The 25,863-nt window shown below is 38.9% G+C and overlaps 1 protein-coding gene across 2 annotated transcripts in view; it reads left to right on the forward strand.

The window, feature by feature from the left end:
- SLC25A21 (solute carrier family 25 member 21) overlaps positions 1-25,863 on the forward strand; it is a 468,180-nt gene that overhangs the window by 319,642 nt on the left and 122,675 nt on the right. For both annotated transcript variants that reach the window (XM_040969566.1, XM_040969565.1), the window contains exon 3: positions 9,277-9,360. In XM_040969566.1, the coding sequence (XP_040825500.1) occupies positions 9,277-9,360 (84 nt within the window). The remainder of the gene's footprint in view (positions 1-9,276; positions 9,361-25,863) is intronic.

Here is a 25,863-nt window from a genome sequence, read left to right on the forward strand (position 1 = left end):
CTGGGGATGCTAGAAAGCAAGACCTCAATCTCGTGCTGGTAATGAGCTGAGGCTTCCCAGGTAAAAATTCTGTCACCAGATGGTATTACTGAGTATAGAGCCAGGCAGGTAGCGAGGGAAGATTGAAGAGAGAAACAGCTTGGCTACCTTTCTATTGGGGAATCAAATTCTAAAAAACTCAAAAATTTTGGAGAATGTGGGAAAGTCATGGTTTTTGTAGTAATTTTGTTATTCAATGGCTGAAAGCTGTTGTAGCCAAAATGTGGGCTGTTTTCATGTGTATTAGCCACTGTCATGGCCAGTCCAGATCACTGTACTTGGGAGAATGTTGGTAGGTGAATGAGGGTGTGAGGTCTTTTTTTTTTTTAAAGATTTATTTATTTATTGGAAAGGCAGATGTACGGAGAGAAGGAGAGACAGAGAGGAAGGTCTTCCGTCCAATGATTCACTCCCCAAGTGAGCGCAACGGCTGATGCTATGCCGATCCGAAGCCAGGATCCAGGAACTTCTTCCGGGTATCCTGCAAGGGTGCAGGGTCCCAAGGCTTTGGGCTGTCCTGGACTGCTTTCCCAGGCTACAAGCAGGGAGCTGGATGGGAAGTGGGCCCCCGGGATTAGAACCGGCGCCCATATGGTATCCCGGGGCGTGCAAGGCAAGGACTTTAGCTGCTAAGCCACACCGCCGGGCCCGAGGGTGTGAGGTCTTTAAATGTAAAACACAATGGAATATTTGTAGACATATACATTCATGTTTATTCAAATTAGTAGTACTATATTCTAATATTGAATATAGATTTATGATATTACATATATTTTATAAAACCAAATAATTGAAAATCATGCTGTGCAAACTTTTAATTGAGATCAGTTTATGCTTGGAGCATTTTAATTACACACTTATGCTAATTAGTCTATTTTATTACTTGTGGTTTAATAGTATTAAATTTAGGCTGTTATCACTAATAATTATTTGCTTCTGATGTGTTAACTAGCATTTTGTCATTACAATAAATTTTGAAATCATATCATCAGTGTACTTAGTTATTATCCCACAAGTAATATAAACAAATGAAAGAACTTGTGCCAGATATTAAAGTCCACGCTCTTAGGATTTATTTGCAAGGTCAGATTTCACACAGATTCAAAATATAATAAGTCTTACCTTAATTTAAAATACACAAAACTCGTTCTGCATTTACTACACTGAAGAATGATATGTAGCTATTCACTGTTTCAAGATGTGTGGTTGGCAAAACGATGAATCATTTATAGGACATTTAAGTGCACTGTTAAAATGGAAATTGTAAAGTGTACAATTGCAGAATATCAGTCTTTAAATCTCCTTGGCTTGCGAGAGCAACTGCAATTAGATGTGTCTAGGATCACAGGAAATTACTTAAAGTACAATCAGGCTATCTGGGTTGATCTGATATTTCAGAGAGATAATACTTTTGAGGTTCTGCTAAAAAAAAAAAAGTGTTCAAATTTACATGGCACAGATTTTCCTTGCTTTTGTGGCCTTGCCAAGATGTTGTCACTTTATCTGTAGCAATTATCTAGTCAGATTGAGCACTCCAGGATACATATTTCTTTGAATTATAAACTGTTTTTATAATAACAAGGAAATTTATTGGTCTCCTTTACAATGCCATAAATGCTAAACCAAAGCAAAGCTTAGCCCCCCTCTACCCAGTAAAGACGTACAGATTTTAAATGTGCCAAGGATACCTAAATGTTTCCAGGTATACTTTTCTATTTCTTTTATAAAGACATCCTTCTAGAGAAAAGACTAAGACAGAATCAGAAAAAGCATCTTTCTTCCCCTGATTTTTTTTTAATACCTTGATAAACTACAAGATGTAAAGGATGTTCAGAAAATTCATGGAAATTGCATATTATGAAACATGTGCATGGAGTTCAAGAACTTTTCATCAAATGAACTTATCTTTGAATTTCATTTTTCATGAACTTCTTGAAACACAGTGTTATGTGTGAATTCAGCTTTTGAACCTCACTGACCATGGCTCCTGTCTGGCCAAACCCCATGATCCTGGCAGACTCATTAGCATTGTTTCAGGTGCTAATTGATGCCAGCCCTACCTAGACTGGGAACCCAGCAAGCAAGGCAATTCTTTAACTGCAGGTGAACCAGGCTCTTAGAATCTGTTGAACACATGTATTTCTCACTTTATTGTTCTTTATTAATATCTTCCTTTCCTCCTCCAATTGTTTGTTCTTTTCTGGAGGACAATACCTCATGTCATATCTTCAGGCTCCCAAAAATCTTAGCTTCCCCCGTCACAGCAGGCCTTCGGTCCATGTTGAGACAGAATGCCATGTCTAGATACCTTTCCAAGTGACCATGGGCATGGTGAGCTCTATCTGTGCTAAGGCAGTGTTAGGTAGATTATTATCATATTCACCTAGAAGTCTAAATGTTCATAGTTCACCTTGTAAAAAAAGACAATTTATGTTCTCTAAGTCATGTTTTCATAAACAAATTTCTTTTTAAATCCTGAAAAAAATTGGCCATTCACACAGTACTGGTACTTAAAATTGGAGTATTTAAAGTATGGATGTAGAGGGTAAAAGGAAATCATTGCCTACTCCAACATTTCCATAGAAAACAGGAGGAATGAATTCTTCAAAATCGGTAGCCTCACTTCCCTACCATCTGATACAACCTTTTTGCAGGGATGACAAATATGGAGGCTGCAAAGGCTACCTTTTCTGTAGAAAGTTGGTAATTTTTCTGTTGGAAGGTGATCTTTTTCTAGTACCAGAAACACACATACGTGATGAGGATTTTGCTAAAGATGGGCATTCCCGGGCCTTTTCGCAGAGCTGAAGAGATGGGTGTGTATGCCTCAGTTTCAAAATCTCAGACACGTGTCTGCATGTTCACTCTGATTGGAGCGATGTTTAGCCAACTATTAAGAAAGCAAATACACCCTGTAGGGAAAATGTCTTATTTTGATGAGATAGGCTAATTATGATGAATTAAAAATCTTTATTTAATCTTCCTACAGTTATCCTTTTAATGTGTTCTGCAATTGCAAGCCTTTAGTTTGTTAATCTCTAATTCATTAGCAACGTCGTGTTTATTAAGAAATGTGTAATACTCTGGTAATTGCTAATAATCTTTGTTCATAGCATATTTCCAAGGATCTCTATAGGGAATTTCGCTAGGTTCATCACCACCATTACTGGAGTACAATGTCTATTAGCAGCCTTTTGCCCCTATAAATATTGGAATTTGGGGGCTTTGTGAAATGAAATATGTATTCTCTTTTATGGCTAATAAGCCCAGATATTCATGTATATGTTAATTTTCCTCTAGACCAATTATTTTCTAATGTGCGTGCTCCCATTTTACTGCCAAGTCAGTAAAGAAAGAAAAGCAGAGAAGGATTAAATTGCAAATCCCACAAATCCCACTAGCTTCCATTACAAATCAGTGACTTCATGGGAATTATAACTAGTGTCTTACATTCTGTGTCTCTGCTCCTCCAAGTGTCTCGCCTCTTTTGACGCAACATTTTATAATCTAGAACACTGTGGTGGCATAAACTTGCACTCTAGGGAGAAAAATGACAAGTTTTGAGAGATGGCAAATCCAAGTGAATGTCTCTACCAGCAGGAGTGCCTGCAGGTCAGTAGGAGAGAGCATGTGAGCACTACTGAACTAGCATATGACCTAGGGGTGCCATAGCAAGCATCACCTCTCACTGGTTTGCTTAGAATTGGTGGCGGTGACAGAGATGACTTGAAACAGCTTTTGCCCCATCAATCTCCATCATTTCCCTCCTCCAAAGCACCCCCAACTAATTGTGTGATCTAGTGAAAAAGCAAGTCCCATCACCCTTTGGGAATTAGTGACTGTATATTCATAAAAAGACAAATGATATTCAAATAAACGCAAACATACACACATAGTACATCCTAAATTCTCAACTCCTCAGATATACCATAAGCACGTTTTTAAGAAGATGATAGGTACAAAATTACTTTGGAAATAGAGGCACTGCATACATTTGGAGAAATTTAAGAATATTCAGCCAAACATGCAAACTTTTAAAGCAGCAAAGTCGTTTGACTTCTCATGGACACATGCTTCTTTCTTTTTTTTTTTTTTTTTGTTATTAACGTTGTATTATGTGAACCTTCTCCAGTCCTTACCTAGTTCCAGCTCTGGGCCTCCACCCTATATAATGACTAACAAGGTTCCTCCAAAGACACATGCTTCTTAAAACTATCTTTGGAATCCTCAGAGGATGGAAATTGCCATACTGAACCATGCTAAGAATCAACAGAAGATCAGTATAAAATATCATATTATCAACCATATAACAATGTTTCTTAATGAGTTTAGGGGAAAAAACAAGACTTTTTTAATTTTTGAAAGCTCACTTGTGCATTTACTGGTGAACACGGAGAGCTGTTTCTTGGCTTTGGTGGTTACCATAGTAACTTTCTTCAGATGGATCATTCCTTGTCACTGGAGTGTGTGGAGTCTTATACTCACAGGTGCTGGTGCCGTTGGGGTCCCTAGAGCCTTTTCGCCCTATTCTTAAGTTTGAGCTGTGCACCTTTCCTTGTGTTTGAATCTGACCAGTATCAGACAGTGCATATTCCTCAAGTGTTACTCCATTGTCCACTCTGCCTCTTTGGCAGCAAGTTTTCATTCTAATAAAAGGAGTTATTCAAATGGAAATTCCAGATGTGACTAAGCTGCTTTCATTAGGACAATGGAGAAGTCCAACTTTTTCTTCTAAACACAATCAAGAACAGTGTGGCTTTGCCTTTGTAATTTTACGAAGAGTTGTGTTACATAACTGGAAAATTGTCTTCTCAAGCATAGAGAGAATTCGTTAGAACGCAGCTTGGGAAATGCGATGTAAAGCTTCAATCCAGGAGAGAAACCTTTTAAGTTGCTGAAACGTAGTGCAGAGGAAGAAGGAAATTGCTGTTTTACATGATTGACCAAAATGCACTGTAATTATATCAACTTAAAACAGATTCTTTAGGAGAACTGATAACTCTGTGATCAGAACAAGTCATGTGTGGTGGAGTTAAATGCTGCGTGTACTTTCTCTGCAAAGTGTAGACATGCCATACGTGAGAGATACGAAGCAACAGACAACTGTGCCCGCCTTGGCTTGTTTAAAGGATCTCCAGCTGCTTTGGCATCGTAAAGACTGGCAGGGAGCTTCACTAGGCATTACTGTTTGTCATGCCTGCCTATCCCCTTGCATTGCTCACCCAGTAAAGCCTGCAGACTCTCCCCAAGCCCTGCTATTTGGATGTTACCACTCCTGTTTGCAATAAACATAGCTTTTCAAGGATGCCAGTGACTGTCCTGGCTGCCAGTTCAAAGGCAGATGGAGAAAATGTAATCACAAATATTTAACCCGAATATCTTGACATACTTTCCCTTCTCCTTCGGTGTCTGCTGAGTACTGTTCTCTGCTAGCCACAGTACAGAAAGGTTGATAGGAAGTCAGCCCCAGTGAAGGGGGCACTAGTGTTTATTCTTTGCTTACAAGACTCATTGGCTGACATCTGTCTTGAAATGTTATTCCTTCTATTTGTGCATCTGTTATTCCTTCTGTTTGTACATCTCCTTTACCTGACTGTGAGCTTCTGAAATACAGGAGTAGGTCTTATTTCTTTATAACCATCCAGACAGTGGAATATCTAATAAAAAAATAGTGCTGAAGAATTTGTATTAATTGCATGAACCATGGATTGGATATAATATCTATTGGATTCTGAAAAAAGAAAATTACAATGAGTAGACAAAGTTCCTGTACTTCCAATAGCCAGTTCAGGCAACTTATTAGTTAGATATACATGTATTCTGGATTCAGTTTTGTATCAGCTGACAGGAAACCTATCTAAGTGTTACTTGAACATTCAGACATCATACAAAAACTGAGGTCTCTAACCCAGGCAGTAAAGAAGAGGTTAAAGCTGATTTTCTTTCTTTTGAAGAGTTATTTATTTTATTTTAAAGAGTTACATAGAAACAGGAAAAGAGGCCAAAACCAAACCAGTAGTCTGGAAATCTATCCAAGTTTCCACATGGGCAGCAGCAGCCCAAGTATCGTGTCATCTTGTGCTTCCTTCCCAGGGAGCCAGGAGGAAAGTGGAATGTCTGGAACTCAAACCAGCACCTAAATGTAATGCTAGTGCTACAATCAGTGACTTAACCCACTGCATCATAATGCTGGCCCAAAGACTTTGTTTTTCTAGGTGTGGTGATGAACTGAAATTACTCCATCTGCTGATTCTCACAATCTCCTCTAGGACAAGAGTCAAGCCACTATGAAATGGCCATAGCGAACTGGCTGCAGTACTCAGCTGAAGCGCAGAGAAAGGAAACATTCTCTGTAACGAACTTCAACTTCATCTCCAATATACCTTCCTCCAACTGACTTTGTCTCCACCCACCCTGTGCAGCTATGGGTGTGCAGTGAGCAGAGGAGCTGCACCCTCCTCCCAAAGGAAGCACGGGCCAGGCTGCCTCAGTGGAGGGTCTTTTTCTTAACATCCCTCATTAGGAAAGACATATTTCCCTCCTATTATTTCCCCACTGGAATGCTTCCTCCTGGCTTGTTCTTTTTACCTCTGAATCCCATGAGGACCAGCTCAAATCCCTGCTTCCTGAAGCCCTTCCTGATCTTCCACAGAAAGCAGTAATTGCTCCCCCCACAAACACCTGGACAACCCACTGCTGAGAATAGTTGACATTTTGGATATATGCCCTTATATTAACTTTTTTCCTATTTCTTCATGTACTCCTTGAGAACAGAGATAATGCCCCCTGTTTTTGTAAAACCTGCAGCATCTTTTATCATATGGCAGACATTAAGAAAATATTTGGCAATTTGGAAGAAAAGCATCTAGAAAGGAATTTACTGAGGGAAATGAGCTTAATGAAAGATTATTAAAGATATTATGAGAAACATCTATGCTGATGCAATACTTTTAATACATTAAAACGTTTTAAAATAATTTCCTTAAAAGAAAGAATTACAGAATCTTGGGTATCCCAGACAGATATAAAATGTTTCATACTGAGTAGTTAGGAATATGCAGGTTGAGAAAGTCACAGTTGAGAAATTACTTGGTATACTCCCAAGGTTGTTTGTTGTATATACTTACAGATGGTTCTCCCGTTATATTATTTAGCATTTAGTATTAATTTATCATGTCATTAAAATCTAGATTACCAAGTTATTTCATCTCCGTGTTGTAGTCAAGAATTGCCCAAACTGTCAGATAGTATTCCTATTTTAGACAGAACATCTTACTGAGACTTAGAGGCCAATAATTTTAAGTACACCAAATGGGTCAAAAATGGTTTAAATAAGTTGGCTCTACTAGTCCATGTTATTTTGATAGGCTCTATATAATTTCAATTTGATATATAATTCTTCTCCACAGGGTAACCTAAAATGGGTCATGTCAATACAGATAGAATGGGTCATATCAATACAGATGATTATGATATATTTTTTAAAAATGTATTCATTAATTTGCAAAGCAGAATGACAGAAACCAAGAGAGAGAAAGAACTGTCCATCTACTAATTCACTGTACAGATACCTGTGACAACCAGGGCAGGGACAGTTTGAAGTCAGGAACCCAGATCCCATCTAGGTTTCCCATGTGTGTTCCAAGTGCTGGCTTGACCTACTATGCAGCAATGCTTGCTCCTTTATGATGTTTTAAAGTTTGGCCATCATAGGTATAGAGTTGTAGAATATTACTTGCTGAATTAAAGAGAATTTTAAAAAGTACCTATGTAATGTTTCATCCAGGAAGAAATGTAAACAAAACTCATCCTTTTATGATATATCTATTGCCTTTCTTCATGTTTTGACATTGTTACCTCTCACTTAGACCATTGCATTGCCTTCATCATTGTTCTGTATGATGCACTCCCATAAACCAGACAATAAATCTTCATTTAACATTTGTATATGCCAAGAATTCTGCTGGGATATGAAACAGTTACTGCCCTTGCATACATTAGCAACTCTGTTTTATGAAAACGAATACAACTGTAGCCTTATATCATACACTCGCTCTGGCTGTATGCTTGACTACTTCAGTCAAAGCAGCAGCATGTATGTATTTACTCTTCCCTCTGATGCGTCAGCTTTTAGCATATAACCAACAGAAAAAAGGCACAAGTAACTTGAGACCTTAACACTCATGAAGAAGTGCCAGGCCCCTGATTGTAGTCTGGCCTGACCCAGCCCAGCTTGTCATGGCCATCTGGTGATTGAACCATTGACTGGAAGACCTAGCTCTCTGATTCTCCCTCTCTCTGTAACTCTGCTTTTCAAATAAGTCAGTTTTCTTTTTTATGTAAACTATGGACAGAAACACAAAAGAGAGAAAGGCCCTAAGTCAGAATTTAGACAAAGAGGTAAAAACCATAAAGAATAGGCAGACTCAAGGAACCAGAGAATGAAAATCAACTAAGATGTGGTATAAAAGAGAATCCTTACTTTAAGTTTCTTTAGAAACAAACCCTGACAGTAAAATTTAAAAGTTAAGACTCTCATACTGGAATTTCCACATGTAAGAGTTGCAGTTTTGATATGCATAACTATTCCCAAGGAAAAAAGAAATCAACTTTTAAAGCTGGGAATGCATTTAGCACCAACTTTATGCAGAGAACTGTGCTTCAGCAAGAGTCAAGTAGCCTGAAGTGCCTGCATTGGTTGAGCCAACCCACCATGAAATGGTTGATAGGAAGTTGGGTTTAATACAGCAAACTACAGAACCAACCCTTGATCCCAGTGCAGGCTTGTGTTTGCCAGAATTCCAAATTCACAGTCAGGATCAGATGTAGGCCATATTAGCTGCTTTGTATTTTTAATCTTTCTATTGACGTACCCAAGGAACACTAATTAAAATAAGTAGAGCTACTTCTTTCATGCACAATTTTGGATTTCTGAGTTGTATGTTGAAACAAGGTATGACATCTGTGCATGCCTTTTTTAACAAAAGAAATATTCGATTGCTTCAGGGTGCAACTGTTTGGCGGGAAAAAACTATCTTCTCTATGAAAGTACAAAGAATACAATTTTAAAAACTTAAAAATAAGGCAAAGTTCATATAAAACAAATGAACCCATGAGATCTACAGCCTAGAGTATTTTAGATTAGTCTGAAAAATACTGACATCTAGGATTTTGAAAAATAAGAAAAGCCATTTGGTAAACTATTTAACTTGGATTTTTATTTAATTCTGTTTCTAGGTTCCAGATTCAGAGATGTACAACAGACCCAAACAGTTATAAAAGCTTGGGAGACAGCTTTCGAATGATTTTCCGAACAGAAGGGTATGTAATTTCCTTAATGCAAATACTCTGTATGATACAGAAATTTTAATTTATCTCTAGTTAACATGTTTCCTTGTTTTGAGTGGTTTATTTGTATAATCTTCTTCAAAGATTTATTTAGTTGAACAAACACAGAGTTACAGAGAGGGAGAGAGAAAAATGGTCACAATGACTGAGGCTGGGAAAAACTGAAGTCAGAAGCGTGGAGCTCCATCTGACCCCATGTAGGTGACAGGGCCCAGGAACTTGGGCCATCATTTTCTGCCTTCCCAGGCACATTTGCATGTAGCTGGATCAGAAGTGGAGCAGCTGGAACTCGAATGAGATACTGGTGTCGAATGAGATACTGGTGTCCCACGCAGCAACTTAACCCGTGTCATCACAATGCCAACCCATAGTTTCATGGTCTTATTAAACAAGTATGCTTATAAAGTATGCTTTTTTTTTTGCCTGATACTATGTTTGGAAATTTAATGCATATATAATGGCAACTACTACAGGATATATTAACAATTAGTTTAAATTTCCAATTTATACCAAGAAGGCTTTTTAAAATTCTCATAACTGGGACTATTTGAACTTAACATTTTTCTAGTTTCGTACTTAAATACAATGCCCAAACACATTCTTTGTTTGCATAGCAGTTTGTGAAAATGCAATCAAAACAAATCTGTATCAAAAATGATGCATCAGATTCCTAACTGTATCTAACAGGTGACCAAATAAGTAGAATGTTATTCACTTGAGGTAAAGCTTCTTTAGTGTGTGTATTTAGTTAAAGTCTGCATATACTCTAATTTTTAGGTAACACTATATTTGCTTTGGGAAGTTAACATCGTAAGAATATTGGTTGGCAATAATTAACCAAAAGTACAACAGTAATAACTAATATGTAACTAGTTCCTATTTTATACTTAAGAATTTTCCTTATAACTCACTGATGTGGATTCTATCAGGATCCATTCTACCTAGATAAAGAAACTAGAGCTTAGAGAAGTTAGCAGTGTTTGCTTAGGTGGTATGTGGTAGACGTGGCTCTCCAATCATGTCTGCTTAATCTCAAAGTGTAATCTAACCCATTTCACTACCTCATTTGCCAGATGATATTGTCAATACTATTCTGCTAATCATCTTTACCAGTAAATACGTGTGATGGATATCTGTCTATACCAATGAACAGTAGCATGGCAACTTAGTATCCACATGCTGCACTTTATTCACTTAACCCCTTTGGTAGTCATTTAGCTGGTTTCCAGATTTTCATGTTTATTAACAGTAGTACAATGAATATTCTCAGACTAACTGAATATTTATATATACGGATTTATTATATTATACGTTATAAATACTGTTTATTTCTGTAAAAGAAGCTGATAGCTAAAACTCACAGTACCATAAGATAGGTATTTTTATGTTACCAATGTTGACAAATTACCTTACAAAAAATATTTAACTATCATGATTAGCATAATTTTATACCCTTGGTATTTGAGAGTTCCTCTTTCTCCATATGCTCTTAAACAATCATAATTTGATATATCTGTCACCCACCCACATGCATCTCTTTTTTAATATCTGATGGAGAGAAAAAGTGAAAGTATCTTAATTGTAGTTCTTTTTACTGGAATTCAGTAAACTTTTATATGTCATTGTTTCTTTCATGATCACCTATTTGTGTACTCTACCAATTTATCTTAGGTTAGATCTTTTCACTGATTTCTAGGAACTTAGTATACCATAGATATTGGTATTTTGCCATGGTGTTCCTACACTTTTCAGAAGTTTGTGATTTTTGAAAATGGGCTTTGTGATTGTATTTATCTATTACTTTATCTCTAAACTTGATGTTACATTTTTTAAAAAGACATCTTCTATACTCAAAACGATTTGCCTCTAATTTTTTTCAATATTTAAATCCTTAATTTATCTAACACATTTTTCAATGAAGAGTGTAGTGTAACCAAATTAAATTTCATTTTGAAATGATTTGTCAGTTGTCCAAATTTTGTATCGAAAAGCTATTTTTATTTATTGATTGCAGGTGCTGAATGTCAGATATTAAATTTCTATGTATTTAATATCTTCAGTCCTGTAACAAACATTCCTCCATTCCATGCTCTGTTTAATTAATGTATCTATCTCTATGCCATCATTACGTGTGTTCATTATTTTGTCTTTGGACTATCTGGGAGAACATGGGGAAATAGGCTCCATAGCATATAATTCAAACTGTCTATGTAGCACAGATTTCCTGGCATAGCCTGCCCTGATCCAGACACAATCTTCCTGTACTGACAGGCTCTGGAATTAGTAGTTAGTTACAGTCCTCTGGACTCTCTCACTGTCATGCCTTTTTCATATTCTTCGCTTGTCCTGCTAGACCCAGCTACCTAATCCATCCCACAACCTAGACCTCTTCAAAGGTGATTCCAAGCTTTATCGTTCCTTACAATCTTTTCCTTCACAACTAAATTCTCCCTCCTTTCTTGCCTCCCTTCCTGTCCCTCTTAACCTTTTCCCTTTCTGCCATTCTCTTCATACACATGCACACACACACATTTTTATAAGGTCATGGTTGTGTTTTCTGATATCTGTGTTCAGCACTAAGTAAAGACAGTAGGTATACAAAATAAAACCCATAAGTAAATTAAAACCATCACATCGATATCATGATTATGTAAAATGACAAGAATGACGGTTCTTGCTAAAGACCATACTCTCTGAAGTTGAAATAATGGTCTTGATGTCTGATTAAATGTTTTCCAAAAATTCTTGCTGACTCTGCAGATGTCACACCTAAGTGCCACACATTGACAATGTACCTCTATTTATGAAAAATGAGGTAAAAAAAATTGTCTTCACTTTACCCAAAATATGAGTATATAAAGCTGAGAAATTATAGTAAATCCTAGAATCAATGGAAGTACCCCCTTTCCAGTAAGGCAGCATGCTAGTATTGCCAAGTTCTGTAAGCTGTAACCGATATCTCTGAATTAAACGTGGGAGCTCCTTAGGCAGGATCTGCATTTCGTGTATGTTTTAGAATGAATTTAATGTTTCTGCTTTGATATCAAATAATATAACAAACACACACTATGTGTGGTCCTTGCCTAGTAAAACCAGCCTTTTCCCATAATGTATATGTAATTGCTTCTAGAGCAAATTGAGATTTTTTTTTTCCTCAATCCCTTTAGATCTGGACATGTTGTTAGCCAAAAGCCGAGTTCTCATCTCAGAGATGGGAATGTTTGTTGAAACACCAAAGAGGCTGCCTATTGTTTTTGACACAGCTCAAAGACATTTTCTATCCTCAGATTACACAAACAGAAAACAAAAATGAAAGACCTATTTAATGCATTCTAAATAGACTTTTTCCCATAGTAAAGGTAGGTCCTTTTGATTTTCTTAGCTCAAAAGATGCTATGTTTAAAGAAGCAGATTGTCCCACTCAGATGCCTAAAGGACAGATAGGTTTGTAGTCTGCAGAGCAGGTAGCACTGACTTCTAGTGCGATTTGAAGGATTCATCTTTTCTGAGTTTTTTTTTTGTCTTCCCCAAGATAAAGGTTTTACAAAACTGATGATTGATGTTTAGAAACATTTAGCTCTGCTAATCCAGATAGAATCTGTACAGGACTCCCATCTCCTGTGCTAATACAGTGGAATGGTCCTCCCCTTCCCTGACCATTCTTTTTTATTTATTTATTTATTTGTTGTTGATAACATTGTATTATGTGATACAGTTTTATAGGCACTGGGATTTCCCCCGCCCCTTCCACAACCCTCCCCCCACCTTGCTGCATAACCACGGTTCAAGTTCAGTTGAGATTCCTTCATTGCAAGCATATACCCAGCATAGAGTCCAGCATCTTATTGTCCAGGTAACTTCAGCAGCTTCTTGGGGAGGCCTTCTCTGGTCTGAAGATAGAGCTAACAGAGTAAAGTTCTGGTCAGTTAAAAGCCCCAACAAAACATCAGCAACAATATACAGTGTTATGGAATTAATTGACATAGTATTGAGTAACCAATATGTTAAAAATAATGCAAGTTCAATTTTTCAAAACACATGTATTGAGACAGTGTCAATGACAGGTTCAAAAACAGACAAACAAACCAAAAAATTACAGGTTAAATTAAGGCAAACATGTGGCATCTAACCTTTTGGGATTCTCTCATTTCCCTTAGCATTATAGTTTCCAGTTGGGCCCATTTAGCCACAAAGAACTACATTTTGTTTTTTTTAATAGCTGAGTAGTATTCCATGGAGTAGATGAACCAAAGCTTTCTTATCCATTCTTCTGCTGAGGAATATATCCAAAACACCTGTTTTACAACAAACCAACATACACCCCTATGTTCATAGCAGCACAATCAGTAATTGCAAAAACATGGAAGCAACCGAAATGCCCATCAGCAGAAGAATGGATAAGAAAGCTTTGGTTCAGCTACTCCCTGACCATTCTTACAGGTACTGTTCCCCCACCTCACTGCCAGGACTGACTTGCTTCCAACAGATGACAGCGCCACCACAGGGTACAAATCTAAAGGCACAGAAACATGGTACTTTTATTGAAGACATAGCTTTTCAACCAGCTTAATGAAATGAGATTGATTTTTTTCTTTTTAGAAATCTAGATACTAAATGAGGATTTCTATTAGACAGAATCCTCATACTTAGCTTTTATGAAAGAAGCCATTTCTCTAATGTAGAAAAGAGAACTGATATGAATTGAAGGAACATGAGAAATCTTTTTGCTGTTGAAACATCCTCAGCATTTTCTGGTTTGACACGAGCAGACAGGTCCATCTATGGTAATCAATGAGTCCTGGAGACATGAAGATGAATCCTACTTGATTTTGTACCAATGTGGTTCATTGTATAAACTTAACCTGGTAGTCTGTGGCTTGGTGACCTCATTTACCAAGCATTGATGCCTCTTGCTTTACTTTCCTTTGCTTCTTTTTCTTTTTTAGATTTATTCATTTCTACTGCAAAGTCAGATATATAGAGAGGGGAGGAGAGACAGAGAGAAATATCTTCCATCCGATGATTCACTCCCTAAGTGACCACAATGGCTGGTGCTGCACTGATCTGAAGCCAGGAGCCTGGAGCTTCTTCTGGTTCTCCCACACGGGTGCAGGGTCCCCCATGCGGGTGCAGGGTCCCAAGGCTTTGGGCCATTCTTGACTACCTTTCCAGGCCACAAGCAGGGAACTGGATGGAAAGTGAGGCTGCCGGGATTAGAACTAGATCCCATATGGGATCCCAGCACATTGAAGGTGAGGACTTACGCAGATAAGTCATGCTGCCGGGCCCTCCCTTTGCTTCTTATGACAAATTTTTCCAGTTATTTGTGTGCCTGACATTCCTCTAAAAAGAGAAATAGCAATGTTCATGGATGGGTGAGAGGATTGTAAATTACGCTCATATAAAACCAGGACATGAGTGAACTTACTTCTTCTATTCCTCCTTTGAAAGTTCTCTAGTGGCAATTCTTTCTGAAGTAAGAAAAATCAAAATGAAAAGAGATGATGGTAAAATAGGTCAAGAAAGATGTAAAGCTAGTGCTCATTTTCTTCAGTGTCTCTGTATACTACGCTAAGGGTTATTTCATACGTGATCCTGGGCTCAGCACAGCATCTGCTACTCATACTCTATATTGGGTAACTAGTGATGAGAGAGGTCACAGATACTAGTGTATAACCATAGTTTTTGCATTGTAGAATGTCACCTTTCACAGAAGACTAAATTATGTTATTTGCCGTTGGAAAAGTAGACAAGATGGAAATGATGGCTATAACCCCTAATTTTTAAATAGCCATTCTACAAACTTTGGTATTCATTCCCTCAAATCACACAGCAATTGAAAGCAGCTTGTGCCTCTTCCTTCAAATAAAATACGAAAGCTCTAAGAGACCCGTTTACATTCAATCAACCAAATCTTGGCAGTTCTGAGACAGCGCCACAAGCCCCTGGAAACTCAAGATTCTTAATCCAATTGCTGCTCCATCCCATGCAGTACACTTTATGTCTCTGGTGGCTTCAAGGTTTCTAGTCATATATTCTGATCTTGTATGTTCTTTAGCTATCTTAGAAGAAAATTCTTGGGTATTGGTTTGCCTAAGGCAAATAACTAGGAAACAGCTAGGTCAGATTAAACTTGCTTCAAATGAGAAACATGTTGATTGCTAGTGCCTTCAGAAATATGGTATTCTTCAACAAGCATTGCTGTAGAAAATATGTGGTTGCGTTTGGTGGGGGGGGTGCATTTGAACTGTGTTTTGTTTCACGATTTGTTTTTTGTAACCACTGATGGTGCCCCAAGTATCATCTTACAATCAGACCACTTGGTGATTATAATATTTTCTAGTTAAATGACATTTAAGGCCTCATTTTATGAGCTCCAGTGTAATTGGCTAATTTGGTAAACTCCAGATGTGTGAGATAATGTGCCACTCATTTAAGTGCCTTTCAGACGGCATAAATGGCACAGCCCCAGGAGGTATAATCACTCCCTCTTGTTTTCATTAAGGAGGGGAATAAGTGGCTTGTGACACAGACAAAGGAAGTGGGACGTCTACAACTCTAAATCAACAATTTTGTATGATTTAGACATTTTCTCTATATCAGTGGACTCACACCAAGATCTTTGGTTTCATTTGGTAACTTAGTGGATCTACTTTTTAAAAAATGATTTACACATCGGGACCCTGTGTTATTATTAGGAAGCCATTCCCCAACCCCAGGTACTGGGGCAATTGAGAAGCTGGGTGTGGCTTCTCCTCTTATCTTCCCCCTTCCCCAGGATACAAGAAGAAGAAATAGAGAATTTGGAAACAATATCACACCCACTTTTCCCTAACCCTCATTCCTTTCCACCCTGATCAACTTTGTAAACTTCATCAAAAATTTTAAAGTGCCAACAAAATGGTTTACTCAACCAACACCACTGGTTGAGGTTTAAGTTCCGTCTAAAAATAAAGAACTACTCATAAGAAAAATCCCTTAGCAAAGGAACCTCTAGAACCCACCCCTCACTCTCATGTGTAAGTGACGGGAAGTGTTTGGTTCAACAGATGATGGATGAACTGTTCCCACAGCCAGGAATTACAATGATTTCAGCAATCAACACCCTGACCATCTAAACCAAGTTCACCAGGCCCAGTAGTCACTGCAGCTTTTCCTCTGGTTCTCTCAATTCCCCATCATCATCTCACCGAGTTCTACTCATTTGCCTAGCATAAAGTGCTGGATGGGGTAGGTGGTTCTTTCTTTTTTTAGGTTTATTTGTTTTTATTGGAAAGGTAGGTGCACAGGAAGGAGAGACAGAGAGGCAGATCTTCTGGCTGATAATTCACTTCCCAAATGGCTACAATGACCAGAGCTGAGCCCATCCAAAGCCAGGAGCCAGGAGTTTCTTCCAGGTTTTCCATGCATATGCAGGGTCCCGAAGCTTTGGGCCATCTTAGACTGCTTTCTCAGGCCACAGGCTGGATGGAAAGTAGAGCAGCTGAGACATGAACCAGCATCCATATGGGATCCAGGCACTTGCAAGGTGAGGATTTAGCCATTTGAGATATCGTGTTGGGCCCAGTGTTTCCAGTTCCTGAGGCTAGGCAGTCTTGCTTGATGGCAAATCCAAGGGAATTCCAAAACAGGTGAGTTGTCACCCCACACTGGTAATCTGTAGGGCAAACTGATTGTGTATAAATCCATGGTGTGGATTGACCCAAGTGAATTCTTTTTAAGGTAGGTCCCAATTGTGCACTCTGATCCCTGTGATGAGTTTCCTGGTTTTGGACTACTTTCTCTCTGCTCTTTTATGTATTACCACACAGGTGCTTTCTGGAACCTACTGGAGTTCCTTGGGTGCTTCCTTGTTTGTATGTGGTGACCATGGAGAAAGCCAAAGGGATGGCTGTTCTTGATTGTACACTGTGAAGTTCAACCCTGGCTCACGTTAGCTCCTTACTGATGGCATGGCAGGATTCCTGTTTAGCTAGGGATATTTTAAAAGGAACAAGAAAGAAATAACAGAATAGGTTAAAATGTACAGAATAAATTATAGCAAATTTACCTGCTAGGGCATATGAATGATGGTCTCAGGTCCAGAATATGGCATGTAGATTGAAGCCATTTTCTTCTTCCAAGTCTTTTCTCATTTTGAGCAGAGAAAATAGTGATTATCTCTCTAGTCAGGTATGGGCATATGGTTATGATCCTCAAATGATTTGTCTTTCTTTTATGGGATGTTGGCATTGCAGATGATAACCTTGCCAACTACGCTATAACAATGGTCCAGTGTCAGCGATCACCCCTGGATCTCTGCCTGCCTATCCCATATGGGAAGCCACAGGCACATGGCACACTGTACTTTCAGCAAACAGATCCCAACATGGTCTGTTCACTTGGCATGTAACAAAAGCCATGGGCTGCATCCTAGTCTCTCTTTTCTACTGTGCTAGGACTTCCTTAAAAACAACTCTACAAAGTCAAATGTTACATTCATCCTGCTTTTCAGCAGGTAAGGAGTCTGCCCTGAGATACAATTTCCTGTGCTTCCTAACCTTTAACTTCATTGGAGAGTCCAGAGACATAGACAAATCTATTAGCCAGTCACAATGTTGTTGTAATGTCGTGACCGTCCTTCTGCCTGCCCATTTCTCCTGTATAAGATTGTGACTTCTCCAAAACAAAGGACATTCTTCACCACCAGTTTGTCTCCAAGTGTTTCTGCTGCAGAAGTGCACTGTTGCGTCACCATTCAGTGGTCTTGGGGCCTGCTGGACAGAAACCCCCAAGACTCCGCTCTCATTTATTTTAAATCATCTCTAGATTATTTATTATACTTAATTCATTATAAGTATTATGCTCTATTTAGAAGATAATTATAAGAAACAAAATCTGCACATTGAGTATAAATGCAATTTTTGCAAGCATTATTGACTCATGGCTAGTTGAATTTATGGATGAATAACCCGTAGTTACAGAGAACCAAATGTTATCTTTTTTTTTTTCTTGAAAGCTTATTTGGCTAATAACTTTAAACCTAGATGATTTAGAAACCCAAATTTGAAAATGGTAACACAAAAGGTAAGGAAAAAGAATACCAAGGATAGTCAGTGGCTTATTTCAGTGTTTTTTTAAGGTAGTTGAATACATTTGCTACATTACTTAGCATGTGTATCTTTACCAACTCAGTCAACACCACCACTAAGGCTCAGCACCACTGACTCCAGCCATGCTTACTGGGTGGGCGGGTAGAATAGGTCCTCCCAAAACTTTGAATCGTGGAGCAGATGGTGAATTTTCAGCACTCAGATGGAGACATCTGGGGCATCCGTGTCCCAGAGGCCTGTTTCTTTTCCTCAACCATAGGTCCTTTGCTCTGCCCACGACATGACCTTTAAAACAGTTTCAGCTCCTCCATTTCTCTGCTGTCATCACTGCAGACTGCAAGCTGACAGTCACATTCCCACTTCCTCTGCCTCTCACTAACAACACTTTCTGACTTACTGACTAGTCTCTGGCAAGGATTTAACCATTGCCAGAGAATAAGTGGAAACGTTCGCAGTGATGTCAGCCCATCATCAAGGGCTGATTAAGACACCAAACACAGCCCATGGCCCCTCTCAGCACGTGTTGCTGACAAGAGGGAAAAAGAGAACCAGTTGTTTGGGTGGAAGTCATTGTCTTTGTGGAAGACTGTTGTCTCAATTCAGAGCTTGGACAGAAATTTCTCATGTTTAGCAAATGGAGGGACCCCATAGCCAATGTAAGATATTTTAGGTTTTAACATGTTATATTATTTTATTTATTTGAAGAGGAGAAGGAAAGAGAGAAAAAGAAGACAAAAGACAGAGAGAGCTCCTGTTTACTGACTTATTCCTCTAATGCTTGCAACAGCTAGTGCCAGGCCAGGAATGGAGCTTCGAGGTAGGAACTGGAAACATATTCAAGGTCTTCCACATGGGTGGCAAGAATTCAATTACTTCAGCTGTTGGCTGCTGCCTTCCAGAGTCTACCCTAGAAGGAAGCCCAAGCCATGAGTGGGAACCGGAAATCGAACCCAGGTACTCTGATGAAGAATGCAGGCATCTTACCCAGTAGGCTACATTCCACTCCCAGGCCTTTATTGTAACTTATTCTGGGTTTCTGATGAATTGAAAATGCAGTCATTTTGAGAGGGAAAAGAAAATATCTTTCTATAACAAAAGTCTTTCTTGCAGTGTTATTGAACCTTTTCACTGGAAAATGAGAAAGATTCCTGAAAGCACTCTTGTGTGTCTGATACATTCATTACCAAAAGGAACTTCAGAATGATTTGACATGGACAGAGTTAAAGAAATTAATGTCATATCTTCATTATTAATCTCATGTGTTTTCTTGCTGGTCTCATGACGTTGGCTATACCTTTTCTACAGTTCTTCTTGGTAGTTTGAAACTGGACAAAGGGAGACAATTCAGATGCTGTTGTGCAGTGATTACATTCAAAACTATTGCTATCATGTTGTCCCTTTACTCTTTGTGAAATGTGTACATGTGTATCATCTCACTTGCTATCAATAAGAATCTTAGCGAGTAAGAAGGTAGAGCATATAATTTTGGTTGTCTGGTCAGGAAATTAAAAAAAGATGCTGAGACTAGCCCAGCATTTCCCAGCTGGTGTTATGTCAGGGCCATGCTAACTACCCTATCAAAGCTAAAGAGTAGTATTAGTAATGACAGAAGCAGTGTTCCTAAGGAACACTATTCCCCTTGTGGCTTCAAAGCATTGTCACATTTATCTCTCAGGTGGTGGAATAGCATCTAGGGAGTTGGGGAAGAAATGGCATGCCTGCTCATAGAAAGACTTTGGGCCTCCATGAGAAAACTTGAGCAGGGAGTTCAGTGAGAGTCTCAAAAAAATAGATAAATTCCTGAGATCAGCACTCAAAGAACACAAAGTTAATGGTTTAGGAAAATGGCAGGTTTCTTGGACAGATTAAGTTGAACTAGAGATATATTCTGAGTACTATTGTCATCTCATGAGATTAGGATTGAGTCCTTGGGACAGAACTATCTCCAAAATGAAGTTACCAGATGAAGTTTGAGCTAAAGACTTACTACATGACCTGAGTTATTTGACCTGTTAATGCCTGTGCTGAACTGTGCTCCAATATTGAATTATAACCAGAAGCCCCATATTTGAGACATCACCTGCTGCTACTTATAGTCTGCATTAGTGGTAAGGTGGAGTCAGGGGTGTGAGTCAGGCCTTGAACCGAGGACTGTAATATGGAATGTGGGCATCTCAAGTGTCAACTTATCCACAAGGTCAAACACCACCTCTGACGTTTAGAAATCTCTAATGTTTCCCACTGGTCAATGCGGTAGCGTCTACCTCCTGCTATTCATGTCTGTGCTCATTCCTCCTCTCTTTGAGCATGGAGTGGGTTTATTGATCCTTTTCTGATGAGAAAAATGTGACAGAAGTGATAACATTTAACTTTTTAGGCTAACTTGTTATCAGCTGTGACTTTCCTATTGAGAATTTTTTACGGAGAACTAATTAATACAATAATCAAAACAAATTCGAAGCCTTTGACATGCCTGCAGGGGACTTGCTGTGAGACTTTACCTTACCTGGAACATTCATCTTCTGTTTTAGTCCTTCTGAACCAGTTTTCATTCCTGAAATAATGTTTCTATACATTTGCCCATTTATGTTCATTAGTCAAGAGTTTCCTTTTGCTTTTTATCCATGTATGAAAATTTTGATCACACATAAATTTTAAGATTTTCTTTGCAACTTTCTCTTTGATACCTTCTCTCACGATCCAGAATGGAAGCAGTTTCTTTCCTTTGTTATCTGAAACATTTTGTTCCCTTACGGAAACATTTGTCTTTGGAGTCAGAAATTGTAATTCCACGTACAAGTTTGAAACAGATTATAATTCCTCTTACAAATTTGGGTCCTTGGGCAAGTTATTTAATCTTACTTGTAATATGGAGGCAATAATAGTAGTTATTAGCTAGTTTCATTTTTAGTGCTTTATGTTACAACTAATTAGTTGTCACTATTCACAATTCATAAAATGTGGAGAATTCTAATGAAGTCATATTTGGAGCACCTATAGCATTTCACATGGTTCTTTATATGTTATTACCTAATTTGTGTTTACTGAATTTGATTAAATGATTACTGGTTTTATACATTTAACTACTTTGAACACATTCGTATAGGCAAAGAAATAATCCAACAGGCAAATATCAAGACAAATGCATGGTTTCCATGGCATTTTAAAATTTCCTTATTTTTCATTATTTAGTTCCTTAGGGTCAGGGATTCCCCCTTCCACCCTCCCCTTTCCTCCCCCCACCTACTGCTTTCCCCTATATTGCAACAATAGTTTAGTCCCTTAACAGTAGTCACAAGTCCATCATTCTGCCAGGTAAGTGTATCCTGACATTGTAGGCATAGAGAATGGTATAAAGTCCAGTATTCTAACGTTAAGATATGTTTAACACTTTCATTGGGAGCTCACCTTTTATTCAGAAGTAAAGATGCATACTGCAGTGTATCTCCACTTCATGATACTTGTCTCCATTGTACAGATCCTCTAGATAAATGTATGTGTATACATTGTTACCTATATGAATAATGATCTTGTATTTTTTTAAGATTTATTTTTATTATTTTTTTTATTGGAAAGGCAGATATACAGAGAGGAGAGACAGAGAGGAAGATCTTCCACCCGATGATTCACTCCCCAAGTGAGCGCAACGGCCGATACTCTGATCCGAAGCCAGGAGCCTCTTCCGGGTCTCCCACGCGGGTGCAGGGTCCCAAAGCTTTGGGCCGTCCTCGACTGCTTTCCCAGGCCACAGGCAGGGAGCTGGAAGGGAAGCAGGGCTGCCAGGATTAGAACCAGCGCCCATATGGGATCCCGGGCGTGCAAGGCGAGGACCTTAACCACTGCGCCACCACGCCGGGCCCATGATCTTGTATTTTGCTTAAAGGTTCCATCACATTAATTTTGTTAAATTTTTTAAATGTATATGAAGGGTTCATGGCATTATTAGGAGCAAAAGTATAAACATTATATTTTGAGTATACCTTTTAAAGAATAACTTCCTCTTAAAATTTTCAACAAGGCAATAACATAATGTTTTGAATATATATTTATTTTTATTTGAAGGGCATATTTGAAGAGGGGGAAGAAGGGATGGAGGTCTTCCATCTATTGGTTCACTCCCCTAAATGGCTGCAATGGTGAGAGTTGAACCTATCAGAAGCCAGGAGCCAGGAGCTTCTTCCAGGTCTCATGTGGGTGCAGAGGCCTAATGACTAGGACCTTTTTTGCTGCTTTCTCAGGCACATTAATAAGGAGCTGGATTGGAAGTGGAGTAGCCAAGACTCTAACAGGCAGTGCTTACTCTATTATGCCATGGTGCCAGCCCTGAGAGTAGAATGATGTTAATGGCCGTACAGGTATATGAAGGTAGGCAGGTTTTGGTATATAGTTTTGGGATCAGAGGGCTCAACAATGGAACGTGAAACTGGAAAGTATTGGGGGTTTGGTTAGAGACGCCAGAAGGACTAGGAGAACCCATATGAAGCGTAAACAGCCGACTTCCATTGCTTTCTGTATGCCATGTCTTCATTACTATTCTCCCTACCATACCTGCCTGAGGCTTCATAAGGAGACATCAAGGATAATCTACATGAAAAAACAATTCTGGTTAATAAAAAGATAAAGTAAAATCAAATGAACATTTTAAGTGAAATAAGAGGCAGATTCAGGGTTAAGATTTTAAGGTCCAGCGTGGTAGCTTAGCAGCAAATGTCTTTGCTTTGCACATGCCCGCCCCGGGATTCCGTGTGGGTGCCAATTCATGTCCCAGCAGCCCCACTTCCCATCCAGCTCCCTGCTTGTGGCCTGGAAAAGTAGTAGATGATGGGCTGAAGCCTTGGGACCCTGCACCCACATGGGAGACCTGGAAGAAGCTCCTGGCTCCTGACTCCTGGCTCCTGGCTTTGGATTGGCTCAGCTCTGGTCATTGCAACTACTTTGGGAGTGAATCATCAGATGAAAGATCTTCCTCTCTGTCTCTGCTCCTCTCTACATCTTACTTTCCAATAAAAATAAATTTTTTTTTAAAAAAAAAAAGGAGTTAGTATCTTATGTTTTTTATTAGGTCCACTCCTGATAGAGTAGCTTGTATCGGAATGGGCTTTTTATTTCAACCAACAATAAACATTAGACAAAATACTGAAAACAGCTGTTGAAAATGATTTCAGAGCTTCCAGAACAGGCAAAATGGATGAGGGGCTCCAATATCTGGGAAAAGAAAGCCTTCATAAGTGAGCTCTGAATTCATTCAGTCTGCTCACTCGGATATTTCACCAAATGTTATGGGAAGCAGTGGGAAAAAAAAATCAAGACCAAGTTTGAGCTGAGACGTGGTGGCAGCGAGTTAGGGGAAGTGGTGGTTTGTAGGCTGATGTTGGGGCTATCTAATGCCTAGGACCTAAGGACTATAAATCCAGGAGTAAAGGGAAACTTCCAAGAAGTAAGCACAAAGATCTATACTCAATTTTCTCTTGAGACATTTGTCACCTCCTAAGCTATATGTGAGCAGGAAGAAATCCCAAGAAACGAAGCAAAATAAACAAAAATAGTTGAGAAGCCGTGGAAATGGGTGGATTTCAGTATCCCCAGGATAAGAATTCCTACCCAGCCAGATGGAGGAGTCCTGGTAAGCATCCCAAGTTCTCAGTTGAAACTCAGAATGTGAATGCCATGAATTAGAGCTCTGCCCCAGCGATAGTGATAGAACACAAACATATTGTCTCTTACAATGCCCCAATTCAGGCCCCGCAAGGTGAAGGTGATTTGCTATAATCCATCTGCTATTGAAGAGAGAATGCATCCCTCTCTGGAGGAAGGAACCATCATTTACAGTCTCTTCATGTGCAGCAGTGTCCTATGTACAATTAAAAATAAAAGTCTTTGGTGGGCTTTTTTCTTGGTGGTTTTGGCTTAGGACATCTGCATCCTATATTCGAATGCCTGAATTGAAGTCTCAGAGTCAACCCTGATTCCAGCTTCATACTAATTCATGCCCTGGGAGGCTACGGTTGATGACTTGAGTCCTGGTCTCCTGTCACCCAAGTGGGAGACCCAGCCTGAGTTGCCATCCCCTGGCTTCAGCCTGGTCCCACCCTAACTGATGCCAAGGTTTGATGAGTTACCCAAGAATGGAAGATGGCTCTCTTGTGCACACACTCTCTTTCCTTTTCCTTCTTTCTGTCTTCTTCCTTCTTTCTCTCAATTATTTTCTTAAAAAAACAAAATGCTCAAATCTCAAGAGAAGAACAGATAAGAAGTGGTTCAGATTTCAGAATTTTCAGATAGGGATCTTTTTTGTTTTATTTTGTTTATTTTCAATATGATAAAATGAATATACTATGACATTCATCATCTTACCTATCTTGAAAGTGTACAGTTTGGTGGTCTCGGGTACACTAACAGCCTTGTATAGTGATCACCATCCATTGTCTGAGCTTTTTCACTCCCCAAACTGAAACACCATATCCATTAAGCATTAATTCCTCATTTCTCATTCTCCCCATACAGACTCTGTTTCGTCTGTGTGTTTGGCCACTCAGGGTATCTTATATAAACAGATTAATGGAATACTTGCTCTTTTGTAACCAACTGGCTTATTTTACATAACACAGTATCAGGAAGGTTCATCCACATTGTAGCTTGTGTGCATTAATTTCCTTATGTTTGGAGTCTCACATCTCATTTTATAGAGTAGATACCACCTTTTGTTTCTCTATCCACATTCAGGTGGCTACTTGGGTTATCCTGCTTTTTGGCTATTGTGAATAGCACTGCTATGTCCATTGTTTATATGACTATCTGTCTGAATCTCTACTCTCATTTATTTTGGATATATACCCAAAAGTAGAACTATCAGATCAGAAGATATTTATTTTTAATAGACAAGGTGTTGTTACAGATTTATTTATTTGAAAGAATTAGAGGGCAGGAGATGCGTGCATGTGCACACACACACACACATACAGAGTGAGGATGAGAGAGAAGAAAAGTGAGACAGACTGATCTTCCATCCACTGGGTCGCTCCTCAGATGGTCACAATGGCCAGTGCTAGGCCAGGCCAAATCCAGGAGACAGGAGCTAAAAGCTTCTTTCATGTTTCCCGCATGGGAGCCCAAGTACTGTACCATCTTCTACTGTTTTTCCCAAACCATTGGCAGGGATCTGGATAGGAAGCAGAGCAGCTGGGACCTGAATCAGTCCCCATATCAGTTGTCAGCATTGGAAGTGGGTTTCACCCTGACATGCCGTTACACTAGCCCCCACTCAGACTTTTTTAAACAAGGTGTAATAATAAATATATTCAAGAAAGTAGAAAAATGAATCTGTAAAAACAAAAAATGTTCACACAATTCCTGAGACTACTACACCTAAAAATATAAATTCAAC

This window comes from Ochotona curzoniae, unplaced genomic scaffold (genome assembly GCF_017591425.1).
Source record: "Ochotona curzoniae isolate NIBS_2020 unplaced genomic scaffold, NIBS_Ocur_1.0 scaffold_4701, whole genome shotgun sequence".
Taxonomy (NCBI): Eukaryota; Metazoa; Chordata; class Mammalia; order Lagomorpha; family Ochotonidae; genus Ochotona; species Ochotona curzoniae.